Here is a 16375-nt window from a genome sequence, read left to right as displayed (position 1 = left end):
AAAGAGGGAATGCTGTTAAATACACTGGTTGGAGTCATCGCTGGTACCTGCACAGATCTTGCCTTGTAGTTTGTATCCTGTGTGGCAAACACACCTGTAGCTCCCAGGAGTGTTCTCACAACGACCATTGGTGCAAAGGCTGGGGGTCTGATGGCACTCGTCAACATCTACAACAGGGGGCGACACAGACCGTTAGTGAAAGGTTATTATTTGGTTTTGTGTATGACTGCTTCAGGACAAGGGGTGTTACCTGAGCATTGTTCGTTGAGCAGGCCAAAGCCTGGCGGGCAAGACACACACTTGTATGATCCTGGAGAGTTGGCACAGGCTTGAACAGGACACCTCAAGGGGTCCTCACACTCATCCACATCTGGGGAAAGGGAGAATGATAGACTGGAAGTTTAATATGTCCAACTGACCAATAGTATAATTTCACAAACATCACACAATCGTTGGTGAGTGAAGATGGCAACATATACAGGACAGTACCTTCAGTAGTGAAATAATGTTGAATAGATGCAGAGATAGCTTCTTTACCTTTACATGCGTTTCCCTCTAGCGTGTACCCAGTGCGGCAGACACATTTGAAGCTACCAGGGCTATTCTCACAGCGGCCGTTGTTACAGGGGTTCGGAACCTGACGACACTCGTCAATATCTGTGCCACCAAAAAAAAGTTTGTCCTTTACTCAAAGACTTGACAGTTAACAGTTGTCTATTTTCCTCGAGGACAGCTATCACAATCGACATAACATTCCTTATAACAATCCCAGTCATGAACATAATACTTATTGACTGCAGATGTTGAGGACGCGTCCCCTCTTACCTTGACACTTCGTCTGTTGGAAGTTGGCTCTGAAGCCCGCAGAACACACACATCTGTAGCCGCCTGGCTACACGAGGGACTCTCAGAGAACACTGACCAGAGTACCAGACCCCATTTCCTAACCCTTGACCTCCAAGTAGATCACAAGGCATTCCAGGGGGACGCCAGAAGGTCTCTCTCTATACCCAACAATGCAGAGTAGCTGTTGTCTGAATAAACGTCCAGCGCACAGCTGCCGTGGCCAGCGACTGTGTGTGTGTGTGTGTGTGTGAGTGGTGTGTACAGTGGGGCGGTGCTGTACCTATACAGCTGGTGCCCCGGGGTCCCGACTGGTATCCAGAGGGGCAGCTGCACCTGTAGCCCCCTTCTGTGTTCTGGCAGCGGCCGCTGCCGCAGGGCGGGGGAGACGCCCTGCACCTGTCTACGTCTGAAAGGAAAGGGGAAGTGAGTGGGGTTAAAGAGGTCAAGAGGAGCCTGACCAACGCTACAGGTTGTAATCCAGCGGCCCCTCACAGGAGGGGATTGCAGTGAGATGCTTGTGGTACCGTAACCAGCCTGAAACGGACTCATCCATAATGACTAGCACATGTTCAATGACCGCACACTATAAATACAGCTGAGGCCCAATGCAGCATCAGGAATAGCCAACATTGGGATATGTATGTGTGTTTGATGCTTCCCAATAGTAGGTCAATAGTTCAACGAGCAACAGTGCCCTAAACAAAACGACATTCACCTTGACACCGAGTCTGCTGAGCGTTGAGTTGGTATCCCTCGTTACAGATGCAGGTATGTCTCCCTCCGGGCTGGTTCACACAACGGCCCTGTCCACACACCTGGGGCATGGTCTCACACACACCCCGCACTGGATGCCCAAGCAGATGCACGTAGACACACACACACACACACACACACACACACACACACACACACACACACACACACACACACACACACACAGTTTTCTTGTCTGTCACCGTTTCAAAAACGACTCCAAAGTGTGATCTTAGTTGTCATCTCATCCGCCTGAGGTTGTGAGAGGGAAGAGGGGATGACACAGCCACGGCAAATGGTGTGAGGAGCTTCTGATTTCATCTGGCTGCCTGATCTCTGTTTACATTGGAGAGCTGAACAACGAAGCTCTGACAAACACTCATCCCATTCTACACTCTTTGGGAAAAAAGGGTTCCAAAAGGGTTCTTCGGCTTTCCCCATACGAGAACCCTTTTTGGTTCAAGGTAGAACTCTTTTGGGTTCCATGTAGAACCCTCTATGGAAAGGGTTCAACATGGAACTCAAAAAGGTTTTTACCCAGAACCAAAAAAAAGGTCCTTTAAAAAGTTATCTGACGGGGACAACCCTTTAAAGTTCGAAATGGCACTTATTTCTTTCTAAGAGTGCAGCTCACATATTTCTCAGGGACCATTATGAGGATTTATAGTCTCAGAACTCAGTTGTTATGGGGCAGATTCAAGGCTGTGGGCATAACAGTGTTCAATTCCAGGTTACAGCACAAAAACGGGCACCTCTCTCACAAGAAAAATAGTTAGCAGCTTTTTGACGGCCCCTTCCTTGAGATTCAAACCTGCCAACATGTGATAAACTAACAGTCCGGTGGTGAGCAGTTAGCTAACATTAGGCAAACATTTTGCGGCACAAACAGAGCATTGTACCCATCAGTTTACTGCTTATCTCTTGAGCCAGAGTTCCTGTGTGAGGGTACTCCCTCTTTGAATCTCTCTTTGTATTGCAAAGAAGTGCATTAAAGAATGTAAAACGCTTTTTATCGACTGAGGTTTTGAAGTTGAGGTGTGTGTGTCAAATCAAATCAAATCCAAATCAAATTTGTATTGGTCACATACAATTGGTTAGCAGATGATACTGCGAGCGTAGCGAAATGCTTGTGCTTCTTGTTCCGACAGGGCAGCAATATCTAACATGTACTCTAACAATTACACAACAACTACCTAATACACACAAATCTAAGTAAAGGAATAAGAATATTTACATATAAATATATGGATGAGCAATGACAGAGCAGCATAGGCAAGATGCAATAGATGGTATAAAATACAGTATATACATATGAGATGAGTAATGCAAGATATGTAAACATTATTAAAGTGTCATTAAAGTGACTAGTGATCCATTTATTAAAGTGGCCAATGATTTCAAGTCTGTATGTAGGCAGCAGCTTCTCTGTGCTCGTGATGTCTGTTTAACAGTCTGCTGGCCTTGAGATAGAAGCTGTTTTTCAGTCTCTCCGTTCCAGCTTTGATACACCTGTACTGACCTCGCCTTCTGGATGGTAGGTAGTGGGGTGAACAGGCCGTGGCTCAAGTGGTTTTTGTCCTTGATGATCTTTTTGGCCTTCCTGTGACATCGGGTGCTGTAGGTGTACTGGAGGGCAGGTGTTTTGTGTAGACCGTACCCCCCTCTGGAGAGTCTTGCGGGTTGTGGGCGGTGCAGTTGCCATACCAGACAGTGATGCAACCCGACAGGATGCTCTCAATTGTGCATCTGTAAAAGTTAGTGAGGCTTTTAGGTGACAAACCAAATTTCTTCAACGTCCTGAGGTTGAAGAGGTGCTGTTGCGCCACACTTCTTCACCACACTGTCCGTGTGGGTGGACCATTTCAGTTTGTCCATAATATGTACGCTGAGGAACTATAAACTTTCCACCTTCTCCAAAGCTGTCCCATCGATGTGGATATGGGGGTGTTCCCTCTGCTGTCTGCTGAAATCCACGATCATCTCCTTTGTTTTGTTGACGTTGAAGTGGAGGTGTGTGTGAGCATGCGTGTGTGGGACAGCGTCGGCTAAGTACTCTAGTGGAGCCAGAAAAGTCCAGAGCCAGAAACACATCTGATGTCTTTGAAGGTGGATAAAACCGCCAGTAAAAATCGACACTACCAGAGAATTCAACTCCATCTCCCCATGATTCTTAAGCACTCATTATTCTGTTCCATTCTAAATGTGAACTCACGCTTTCAAGTGCTGTCACATAAAATGAGAGCAAAACAGACACAGGAAGACCAGTTGTCAACTTCAATGGAGAACTTTGGAGTCTGTACTGTGGAGTGAGAAAAGCTCAAACTATATGCTTCTTTGTTCTTGAGTCAGGTGTGGAGTACCATAGTTAAGAGTTCTAACAGGGAATGACATGGAGTTGGCAGTGTGAGAGGCCAGAAAGTTGAACCAGCTTTTATCTGCAGTTGACCTAATCTTGGAGCCATTACTGTATCAAGAAAAAACACTTTGTGGCTGTGGTGTTGTGGTGTACGATTTACGGTACCTGGCCTGGGGATGGGTGGGCGGGGCGTGACCAGAGGTGGGAGGGGCTGGGCAGGTCTCACTGGAGATACTGGCCGTCGGTCAACTGGAGGCCATTGGGTCTGAGTGAGGGGCCGAACTGGAGAAACCAAAACCGGACCTAAACATTTACTGAGAATGTCTAGACACATTAGAGCTTCCGCTTGTTGAGAAGAGGCAGCTTGATAAGAATGGTTTTTCTCACAGCCTTCTGGACACAAACATCAAACTTTAAACGTTCTAATTCTGTCTCAATAGTTGATGTTGCTATGTGGAAATGACAAGAGTATATGAAGGGTTTGATTCCAAAACGCAATTTTTGTTCTATGTGTATGAATTATGGCAGTTCTCATACTTTAAAAACATTGACTTTAGATGTGCTTTAGAATGTTTTTTTTTGGTTGCAAAATGCAAAATATCCGTATCGTTTCATATCAAAATGTGTTACATCCAGAGACGTGTTTAGAGAGTTAGATCCAGCAACGAGGAAACAATAATAGACTACAGGCTGCAAACATACGGAGGACTTTCACTGTCCTTATGGTTCCTTAAATCTTTCCCTAACGTGTATATAATCAACACTCGAAAGTCTTTCCTTGATTTATCCGAATGAAAAAACCTGTAAAACCACCATACAATTGTTCCAAAAGTTGCTTAACGTGTCCGAAAAGAAAACTTAGTACACATAGTACACACGACACTGTTCACCCTCTGAATACAAATGGACTATGATATTTGCACAATTTAGTTGAAACAAATAGATCATTTGTATATTTATTTATTTACGTATCAATACTTTATTACATGCAACTGTTTAAAACCCAATCTGGACACTTTGTCTATTGACGTTCTGTTGGTTGGGGCGGATATATAGCGCTTTGCCACAAAGCATGATCATTTGTCTCTCGAAAATAAAATGACCTTACAATGTATTTATATATACTCCTTCATAAGATGTGGTTTTAATTAATGGCATTTTACAAACATTTTTGAAAATGGATTTATTGCGTTCTGGAATGAAACTCTTCATAATCACTGTACATTGAGGAATCTCCTTGAGGTTGCTCAGGGCTATTGTCTACTCACCGGTCACCACCTGGGTGGGTCCTGCTGTAACAGAGCTGGCTGGAATGTGTGGTCTGCCCTGGGAGGACAGGGAGCCTCCACTGCTCCACTGCTCCACTGATGGCTGCTGGGGTCTGGTCTGAAGCGTGAGAGCTCCACCACCTGGCTGTTGGGGTCTGGTCGGAGTGGTGAGCAGAGTAGGGATACCTGGTTGTTGAGGCCTGGTTTGGGGAGTGAGAGAGCCTGAAGATTGTTGGTGACTAGTTTGGGGAGTCTGTGCACCACTACTGGCTGGTTGTTGTGGCCTGGTCTGTCCCGTGCTCTGGGATATGACAGGGGGACCTCCAGTCCCGTGCTGCTCCAGCAACCTCTGGTTGAACTGGATGACAGAGGCAGAGTAGTGGTAGCCAGGCCCTGCTGGGCAGATCTCCTTGAAAGCAACTTTCAGGAGCAAACAGAGAACGCCACAAGCAGGATTGAATTAGTTAGTATGTTTCATACCCATACATATACACACACACACACACACACACACACACACATATTTTATACAGCAAAAAAAGAAACGTCCCTTTTCAGGACCCTGTCTTTCAAAGACAATTCGTAAAAATCCAAATAACTTCACAGATCTTCATTGTAAAGGGTTTAAACACTGTTTCCCATGCTTTTTCAATTAACCATAAACAATTAATGAACATGCACCTGTGGAACGGTCACTAAGACACCAACAGCTTACAGACAGTCGGCAATGAAGGTCACAGTTATGAAAACTTAGGACACTAAAGAGGCCTTTCTACTGACTCTGAAAAACACCAAAAGAAAGATGCCCAGGGTCCCTGCTCATCTGTGTGAACGTGCCTTAGGCATGCTGCAAGGAGGCATGAGGACTGCAGATGTGTCCAGGGCAATAAATTGCAATGTCCGTACTGTGAGACGCCGAAGACAGTGCTACAGGGAGACAGGACGGACAGCTGATCGGACAGCACACCTGCGAGATAGGTGCAGGATGGCAACAACAACGGCTCGAGTTACACCAGAAACACACAATCCCTCCATCAGTGCTCAGACTGTCCCCAATAGGCTGAGAGAGGCTGGACTGAGGGCTTGTAGGCCTGTTGTAAGGCAGGTCCTCACCAGACATCACCAGCAACAACATCGCCTATGGGCACAAACCTACCGTCGCTGGACCAGACAGGACTGGCAAAAAGTGCTCTTCACTGACGAGTTGCGGTATTCTCTCACCAGGGGTGATGGTCAGATTCGCGTTTATCGGCGAATGAATGAGCGTTACACTGAGGCCTGTACTCTGGAGCGGGATCGATTTGGAGGTGGGGGGTCCGTCATGGTCTGGGGTGGTGTGTCACAGCATCATCGGACTGAGCTTGTTGTCATTGCAGGCAATCTCAACGCTGTGCGTTACAGGAAAGACATCCTCCTCCCTCATGTGGTACCCTTCCTGCAGACTCATCCTGACATGACCCTCCAACATGACAATGCCACCAGCCATACTGCTCCTTCTGTGTATGATTTCCTGCAAGACAGGAATGTCAGTGCTCTGCCATGGCCAGCGAAGAGCCCAGATCTCAATCCCATTGAGCACGTCTGGGACCTGCTGGATCGGAGGGTAAGGGCTCGGTCCATTCCCCCCAGAAATGTCCGGGAACTTGCAGGTACCTTGGTGGAAGAGTGGGGTAACATCTCACAGCAAGAACTGGCAAATCTGGTGCAGTCCATGAGGAGGAGATACACTGCAGTTCTTTATGCACCTGGTGGCCACACCAGATACTGACTGGTACTTTTGATTTTGACCCATATACACTACCGTTCCAAAAGTTTGGGGTCACTTAAACATTTCCTTGTGTTTGAAAGAAAAGCACTTTTTTTGTCCATTAAAATAACATCAAATTGATCAGAAATACAGTGTAGACATTGTTAATATTGTAAATGACTATTGTAGCTAGAAATGGCAGATTTTTTTATGGAATATCTACATCGGCGTACAGAGGCCCATTATCAGCAACTATCACTCCTGTGTTCCAATGGCACGTTGTGTTAGCTAATCCAAGTTTATCATTTTAAAAGGCAAATTGATCATTAGAAAACCCTTTTGCTATTATGTTAGCACAGCTGAAAACTGTTCTAATTAAAGAAGCAATAAAGCTGGCCTTCTTTACACTCATTGAGTATCTGGAGCATCAGCATTTGTGGGTTCGATTACAGGCTCAAAATGGCCAAAAACAAAGAACTTTCTTCTGAAACTCATCAGTCTTGTCTTGTTCTGAGAAATGAAGGCTATTCCATGCGAGGAATTGCAAAGAAACTGAAGATCTCATACAACGCTGTGTACGACTCCCTTCACAGAACAGCACTAACTGTCTCTAACCAGAATAGAAAGAGGAGTGGGAGGACCCAGTGCACAACTGAGCGAGAGGAGAAGTACATTAATGTCTAGTTTGAGAAACAGACGCCTCACAAGTCCTCAACTGGAAGCTTCATTAAATAGTACCCGTAAAACACCAGTCTCAACGTCAACAGTGAAGAGGAGACTCCGGGATGCTGGCCTTCAAGGCAGAGTTGCAAAGAAAAAGCCACATCTCAGACTGGTCAATAAAAATAAAATATTAAGATGGGCAAAAAAACACAGACACTGGACAGAGAAAACCAGTCAGTATCTGGTGTGACCACCATTTGCCTCATACAGCGTGACACATCTCCTTCGCATATAACTGTGGCCTGTGGAATGTTGTCCCACTCCTCTTCAATGGCTGTGTGAAATTGCTGTATATTGGAACACGCTGTCGTACACAACAATCCAGAGCATACCAATCATGCTCAATGGGTGACATGTCTGGTGAGTATGCAGGTCATGGAAGAACTGGGACATTTTCAGCTTCCAGCAACATGGGGCCGTGTATTATCATGCTGAAACATGAGGTGATGACAGCAGATGAATGGCACGACAATGGGCCTCAGGATCTCGTCACGGTATCTCTGTGTATTTAAATTGCCATCGATAAAATGCAATTGTGTTTGTCATCCGTAGCTTATGCCTGCCCATACCATAACCCCACCACCACCATGGGGCACTCTGTTCACTACGTTGACATCAGCAAACCGCTCGCCCACATGACACCATACACGTGGTCTGCAGTTCCCTCGATTCAGTTCCCTGCAGTTCCCTCAAATTCCCTCGATCAATGTTGGAGGAGGCTTATGGTAAAGAAATTAACATTAAATTATCCGGCAACACCTCTGGTGCACATTCCTGCAGTCAGCATACCAATTACACATCCCCTCAAAACTTGAGACATCTGTTGCATTATGTTGTGTGAACTGCACATTTTAGAGAGGCCTTTTATAGCCCCCAAACACAAGGTGCACCTGTGTAATGATCATGCTATTTAATCAGCTTCTTGATATATCACACTGATAGGTGAGAATTGTCTGTTAATTGAATGATTAGAATATTCCACCCTGAAACATATAATTGTATGGAATTGATTAGAATGTATGAAATCATAATCAATTAATGTGTAGTCCTAGACAGAATTAGGGTAAAACAATGTCTTTATGGTATTTTAAACACAGATCGTCTGAGCTTGGTGCCGACCTGACTAGCGATTTGGGAGAGAACAGGGAGTACGTCTCAAGGACAAAGTCACTATCTCTGTCGGCTGGGAAGTGAGACAGACAGTGTGTGCTTAGCAGGACATGTGTGTGCGTATGTTTGTGTGTACGTGTGTGCGTATGTTTGTGTGTATGTGTGTACGTATGTTTGTGTGTGTGTATGTGTGGGCGTGAGAAGCCAGTAGAAAATTAATTTATTTGTATTCTTGACTTCAGAACGTTCCCGTGAATAAACATTTAACTGTGGTAGACTCTGTCTGTTTTCATTTGACCGGTAGCTTACAAAATCTGGTTTTCAGACTGAGAGTAATATAATTAAATTGAGTGATGTACCTGGAGAACATAATTCTCCTATCACACACCTGTCAGGTAGATGGATTATCTTGGCAAAGGAGAAATGCTCACTAACAGGTATGTAAACACATTTGTGCACAACATTTGAGAGAAATAAGCTTTTTGTGAGTATGGACATTTTCTGCCATGGGACAAACACTTTACATGTTGCGTTTGTATTCTTTGATCAATGTACATACTGTGACATAAGGCAGATGTTAACACTGGCCATTAGCTGCATTCTGATTATCCAATGCCGGTCCAGTATGATCTGGAGGTTTGAATCAGAATAGGGATGCTCACCTGATCCAAAGTAGGGACACCTCTCACAGTTCTCGCCCCAGGCCTTGCCCACGCGGCTGCAGCAGCAGATCTGCTTGGTGATGTTCCTAAGGATAGGCACGGAGCAGCTACCACGGCCAGAGCCAGAGTTCAGGATGCGATAGCACTGGCCCTTATCCTCCGAGATCACCCTATGGGCTGCAAGGAGGAAGACAGGGTGAGGACATGGGAGAATGGTAGAGAGAAGATAGCGTTTATTATAGCCATACAGAAACAGCTTCATTTCCAAAAAGGCCTCAAGCAAAAGAATACACAAAACCCAACATGCAGGCTCAACACATGCTGATTGTTGATTGGCAATTTGTCTTGAAATATAACGATGGTGTACTCTTCATCTTTGCTTTTTGTGTCACAATTCTCTGGTACTTGATCTTAGCTTAGAAAGCAGTAGGCATTCTGTTGCTTTAGTCGGGTTAAGAAACACAGAACTATTCAACTGAAGACAGACAATGAGTTGCAGAAGTAACTGAAGTCAGAAAAAAATAAGAAACGTCGGAAGTAAATCACTGTTAAACCATCGATCCAGAGTGCAAGAAAACAGAAAAGCTCAAAGCATTCCCATGAACGGTTTGGCAACACATTATTTAAAGATGACCGCTCAGAGTCAACAACGCACACAAAACAGACAGCTTCCAGCAGTTAGAGCCAGCAGTTGGGGCGGACTGGATAGAGGGAGCCCACAGACAAGCAGATCCAAACTGCATCAGATCCAAAGGCAACACACAGGGGTCACAGGCCAAACAGCATTTCAGAAGCACTGACCATTGTAAAATGCTGGTTAGAATAAGCAGGCCAAGTGTCACAGAACTTCAGGCGCTGTAATGTCATGTTTATGATGTGCGTATAAATGTGTAATGTATGTTTTATATCTGACATAATACAGCACAGTTAATGTAAAGTATTACTGAATATTGTTCAATCTAAAAGCGTGTGGAATTTGAACTCATTTTTGGGATCAGAGCATGAATAAAGATAATGGAAATATTTATTGCATGAGGTAGTCTACTGTCCTACAGAGTGTTTCCACTATAATCATTTAGCTGCTAAATAGTTTCCGCCACTTCAAAAGATTGAAAATGATTTTTGGTAAAGACAACATTTTCAGTGTAAACTTAAAAAGTATGTAGAAATGATAATGGAGCTATATATAGTACCAGTCAAAAGTTTTTTGTTTGTTATTTTGACTATTTTCTACATCGTAGAATAATAGTGAAGACATCCAAACTATGAAATAACAAATATGGAATCATGTAGTAACCAAAAAAGTGTTAAACAAATCAAAATATATTTGATATTTTGAGATTCTTGCAAGTAGCCACCCTTTGCCTTGATGACAGCTTTGAACACTTTTGGCATTCTCTCAACCGGCTTCATGAGGTAATCACCTGGAATGCATTTCAATTAACAGGTGTGCCTTGTTAAAAGTTCCTTCTTAATGCGTTTGATCCAATCAATTGTGTTATGACAAGGAAGGGTTGGTATACAGAAGATAGCCCTATCTGGTAAAAGACCAAGTCCATAATATGGCAAGAACAGCTCAAATAAGCAAAGAGAAATGACAGTCCATCATTACTTTAACCTCTTACACCTATGGTGGCGCTATTTCATTTTTGGAAGAAAAACGTTCCCGTTTTAAACAAGATATTTTGTCACAAAAAGATGCTCGACTATGCATATAATTGCTACTGTTCGAAAGAAAACACTCTGACGTGTCCAGAAATACAAATATCTTCTCTGTGCGTGCCCTTTAACGTGAGCTTCAGGCAAAACCAAGATGACTTGGCATCCAGGAAATGACAAGGATTTTTGAGGCTCTGTCTTTCATGATCTCCTTATATGGCTGTGAACGCAAGAGGAATGAGTCTGCCCTTTCTGTCGTTTCCCCAAGGTGTCTGCAGCATTGTGACGTATTTGTAGGCAGATCGTTGGAAGATTGACCATAAGACACCACATTTACCACGTGTCCGCCCGGTGTCCTGCGCCGAAATTGGTGCGCAAAGTCACCTGCCAGTATTTTTCCATGGAGCACAGAGAGAAAGCAAGCTTCCAAACTGCATGTCAATGAAGAGATATGTGAAAAAACACCTTGAGGATTGATTCCAAACAACGTTTGCCATGTTTCTGATATTATGTAGTTAATCCGGAAAAAGACGTTGAGGTGACTGCATTTTCGTTCATGTAGAAAACGGAACGATTTCTCCTACACAGACGCTTTCAGGAAACACTTTTGGTATGTGGCTGGGAGTCTCCTCATTGAAAACATCAGAAGCTCTTCAAAGGTAAATGATTTTATTTATTTGGTTATCTGGCTTTTGTGAAAATGTTGCGTGCTACATGCTACACAAAATGCTATGCAGCATACTCTTACACAAATTAGTCAATTTCTATGGTTCAAAAGCATATTTTGAAAATCTGAGATGACAGTGTTGTTAAGAAAAGGCTAAGCTTGAGAGCAAACACATTATTTTAATTTTATTTGCGATTTTCAGAAATCGTTAACGTTGCGTTATGCTAATGAGCCTGAGGCTTAGTCACAATCCCGGATCCGGGATGGGGAGTTTCAAGAGGTTAAGTCAGGAAGGTCAGTCAATCCAGAATAGTTCAAGAACTCTAAAAAAGTTTATTCAAGTGCGGTCACAAAATCCATGAAGCGCTATGGTGAAACTGGCTCTCATGAGGACCGCCAGAGGAAAGGAAGACCCACAGTTTCCTCTGCTGCAGAGGATAAGTTCATTAGTTACCAGCCTCAGAAATTGCCGCCCAAATAAATGCTTCACAGAGTTCAAGTAACAGACACATCTCAACATCAACTATTCAGAGGAGATTGCGTGAGTTAGGCCTTCATGGTCAAATTGCTGCAAAGAAACCACTACTAAAGGTCACCAATTAGAAGAAGAAGATACCTGCTTGGGCCAAGAAACACGAGCAATGGACATTAGACCAGTGAAAATCTGTCATTTGATCTGATGAGTCAGTGTGAGACGCAGAGTAGGTGAACGGATGATCTCTGCATGTGTGGTTCCCACCGTGAAGCATGAAGGAGGAGGTGTGGTGGTGCTTTGCTGGTGACACTGTCTGTGATTTATTTAGAATTCAGGGCACACTTAACCAGCATGGCTACCATAGCATTCTGCAGCAATACGCCATCCCATCTGCTTTGCACTTAGTGGGACTATCATTTGTTTTCAACACGACAATGACCCAACACACCTCCAGGCTGTGTAAGGGCTATTTGACCAAGAAGGAGAGGGATGAGTGCTACATCAGATGACCTGGACTCCAGAATCACCCAACCTCAAACTAATTGAGATGGTTTGGGATGAGTTGGACCACAGAGTAAAGGAAAAACAGCCAACAGGTGCTCAGCATATGTGGGAACTCCTTCAAGACTGTTGGAAAAGCATTCCTCATGAATCTGGTTGAGAGAACGCCAAGAATGTGCAAAGCAGTCATCAAGGCAAAGGGCGGCTACTTTGAATAATCTAAAATATATTTCTTGAACACTTTTCTGGTTACTACATGATTCCATATGTGTCATGTCATAGTTTTGATGTCTTCACTATTATTCTACAATGCAGAAAATATTAAAAATAAGGAATAACCCCTGAATGAGTAGGTGAGTCCAAACGTCTGACTGGTACTGTATATATTTTTATAATATCATCTTTGAGAGCTAACAATCACCAAAATTAAAACTAGACGGCCGGGGAGGATCTAAAATTCCCCCAAAATGTGAAGACATGGGGCCCCCATTGATTTTGTTTTAATGCTTCACTAGCAGAAAACACGGCATAAGCCATGGCGAAATGTATAGAATTGCAGGAAATTATCTTTAAAAACAGATTTTTTTGTTTTACCTGGTCTCTTTACTCAACATGTTTTTGTATGTGAAGTTGTGTGTATAGTGTTTTGTACAGTTCACCTCCATAGCACCTCAGCCATGCGTTATTCCTGCTCATTCCAGACCCCGCGGCACAGCGAGCACAGTATTCCCTTCCTCACCTTCAAGCGGAGCGCCCTATAGGCTACTTACAGATACAGATCCCGTGAGAGGCGTCCAGTATGTATCCTTGCCTGCAGACACAACTGTAGCTCCCTCGAGTGTTCACACAGTTGCCGTTCTCACAGAAGCCTGGCTGCAAACACTCATTAACATCTAGGAAGGGAAACACCAGGGTCACATCCCTATTCCCTAACCCCATCCATCCATTCATAGGATCCACGGACAGGAAACTGTCATGTACCCTCTTCCTGAAGGCCGGGGAGATAATAGGGCTCCCCACTAATAATGAGAGCTGAACCTTGACTGACTGAGTGACAGACTGTGTACAGTACTTGCAGGGGAGGCCCTGGTCACAGAGGACATTCATATTCTGGGGATATTAACAGTGACTGACTTGAAACCCAAAGAGGGTGGCTAGACATGACAAACATTTGTGCTTAGAGTTCATTCTCTGTGAAACAAATACATTTAGTAAACTGTAGGTTTAGCTGATAACTTGGAAGAACTAAATCATAGTCTGGCGACATCCAATGGGAGTGTAAAAGAAAACCATAACAAACATATCAGTGTTTATCCAACCCCGTCCTCATCAATATGGTAGCAGCTTTACGACAACGAGGTGTGACTCTCAGGGAGTTAGGGAGATTGAGTGAGTGATGCAACGGGGCCTGGTGTTGTCATTATGTCTCATACAATCTGGCTCCATGCTTTTCCTGGAGAAATGCTTTTCCAGCAGTCAGGTTATACAACCGTCTGGCCTAACTTACACTGCATCTGTTGGGTAATAGCAGTGAACTGAACTGTTGGGTAATAGCAGTGAACTGAACTGTTGGGTAATAGCAGTGAACTGAACTGTTGGGTAATAGCAGTGAACTGAACTGTTGGGTAATAGCAGTGAACTGAACTGTTGGGTAATAGCAGTGAACTGAACTGTTGGGTAATTAGCATAGAACTGATCTGTTGGGTAATAGCAGTGAACTGAACTGTTGGGTAATTAGCAGTGAACTGAACTGTTGGGTAATAGCAGTGAACTGAACTGTTGGGTAATAGCAGTGAACTGAACTGTTGGGTAATTAGTAGTGAACTGAACTGTTGGGTAATAGCAGTGAACTGATCTGTTGGGTAATAGCAGTGAACTGAACTGTTGGGTAATAGCAGTGAACTGAACTGTTGGGTAATAGCAGTGAACTGAACTGTTGGGTAATAGCAGTGAACTGAACTGTTGGGTAATAGCAGTGAACTGAACTGTTGGGTAATTAGTAGTGAACTGAACTGTTGGGTAATAGCAGTGAACTGATCTGTTGGGTAATAGCAGTGAACTGATCTGTTGGGTAATAGCAGTGAACTGAACTGTTGGGTAATATGAGTGAACTGAACTCATCCCCAATTCACTGTAGACCTTCTTGCTACAAATAGACATTCAAAGGCAACGTTGCAAATATGGTTTGCATCATCACCGGTCAGCACCTAATCCATTTGAGTTACAACTGTATGTTAAATATCTCCATGTAGATGCAGGAATGAAAAAGTTCCTCCTGCCAAATAACAGTAAAACGTATATCCATTGAGGCACGTTAGTGAGGCTGCTTTATGTTACCGAAATTAACTTTCAGATCAATGTGGTTTTTCTCTCTCTATTTACTTCAGCTGCTAACTAATGTGCGTGTATAATCCCAGTAGCCCCAATCCTATTCTAAAGAATCACAGGTGATGTTTTTACAATATGCAATTCATGAACAGGTGGGTCAACTAGAACTACAGCACATGCATTTGATCATACAGATGAGTGGCATGGTGTCAAAGTGACCAGCCTTTGGGTATGTGCCCCTCTCAGATAAATAGCAGATTCACCATGAATGAGCGCAACCCCATTGGTATTTCCCATCTGAGTGCCATCCCATGTTTTTGAACGGGCCTGAATGATTCATAGCCAGCATGATAGCATTTGCTTGTTACCATCAGGGGAGATGAGCGCTCTGTTTTCTCCTATCCCTCTCATATCTTATCAGGTTCTACAGAGACGGATGAAGCGGCCCTTCCATAGCGGCAGATAATCAAGGCAGGGCTCGTGGTTTCAGAGTAGATCGCCTCAGACTATTCAGCGCTAGATCTCTGGGCCAAGTGACAAGACTGGGTTGAATGACGAGCTGCTTCAAAGAGCTTTGTGTGTGTGTGGGTGAGCTGAGTCTATATGGAATATGACAAGCGAAAGAGACGGCTGCTGACTCGATGAAGTGATATCGTACATTAATCCACTCGAAACATCACATGAAAAAGAGAGGCGCCATATTACGAAGATGGACCATTGCAATGCTTCTCTTTTTTTGTGACGTTTCAACACACATCTCTTTCCGGTTAGTTCTCCTGTTTCCAGAGACAAAGAGATTAAAAGTGCCGAGATAGGATGTAAGTACACTTAGAATAAAAAGTGCTATTCAGAACCTAAAAGGGTTCTTCGGCTGTCCCCATAGGAGAACCCTTTGAAGAACCCTATTTGGTTCCAGGTAGAACCCTTTTGGTTCCAGGTAGAACCCCTTCCACAGAGGGTTCAACATGGAACCCAAAATATTTCTACCTGGAACCAAAAAGGTATGGGAACACCCGAAGAACCCTTTTGGAACCCGTTTTTCTAAGATTGTAGACGACCACCATCATTCTACAGATGGAACTCACCAACACACTGGGAGCCGTTGATCCTCTCAAATCCAGCCGGACAGCTCCCATTGACTCCATTTCCTGAAAAGGCAATTCACATAATGATGATTAAACAGCAATACTCGAGAGACCCTATGTGAGCCCTACTGATGTAAAGGGAAAGGGGATACCAATGTAGTGCCAATAGCTGTGTCTACAACCAGACTGATGGGT

General features: G+C 43.9%; 1 protein-coding gene across 2 annotated transcripts in view; it reads right to left on the bottom strand.

The window, feature by feature from the left end:
* The window catches only part of LOC135552614 (latent-transforming growth factor beta-binding protein 4-like), a 51150-nt gene that overhangs the window by 16213 nt on the left and 18562 nt on the right, over positions 1–16375 (bottom strand). Inside the window, exons 5-14 of one of the 2 annotated variants that reach the window (XM_064984328.1) lie at positions 16181–16243; positions 13538–13660; positions 9466–9642; positions 5224–5643; positions 4121–4237; positions 1562–1690; positions 1127–1252; positions 538–657; positions 251–370; positions 48–167 (exon numbers count right to left, since the gene is read on the bottom strand). In XM_064984328.1, coding sequence (XP_064840400.1) covers positions 48–167; positions 251–370; positions 538–657; positions 1127–1252; positions 1562–1690; positions 4121–4237; positions 5224–5643; positions 9466–9642; positions 13538–13660; positions 16181–16243 — 1515 coding nt within the window. The remainder of the gene's footprint in view (positions 1–47; positions 168–250; positions 371–537; positions 658–1126; positions 1253–1561; positions 1691–4120; positions 4238–5223; positions 5644–9465; positions 9643–13537; positions 13661–16180; positions 16244–16375) is intronic. The other variant, XM_064984330.1, reaches the window with a different exon arrangement.

This window comes from Oncorhynchus masou, chromosome 13 (genome assembly GCF_036934945.1).
Source record: "Oncorhynchus masou masou isolate Uvic2021 chromosome 13, UVic_Omas_1.1, whole genome shotgun sequence".
NCBI classification, from domain to species: domain Eukaryota; kingdom Metazoa; phylum Chordata; class Actinopteri; order Salmoniformes; family Salmonidae; genus Oncorhynchus; species Oncorhynchus masou.
The sequence above is the reverse complement of the archived record's forward strand: the minus strand, read 5'-3'. Positions and strand labels throughout refer to the sequence as shown.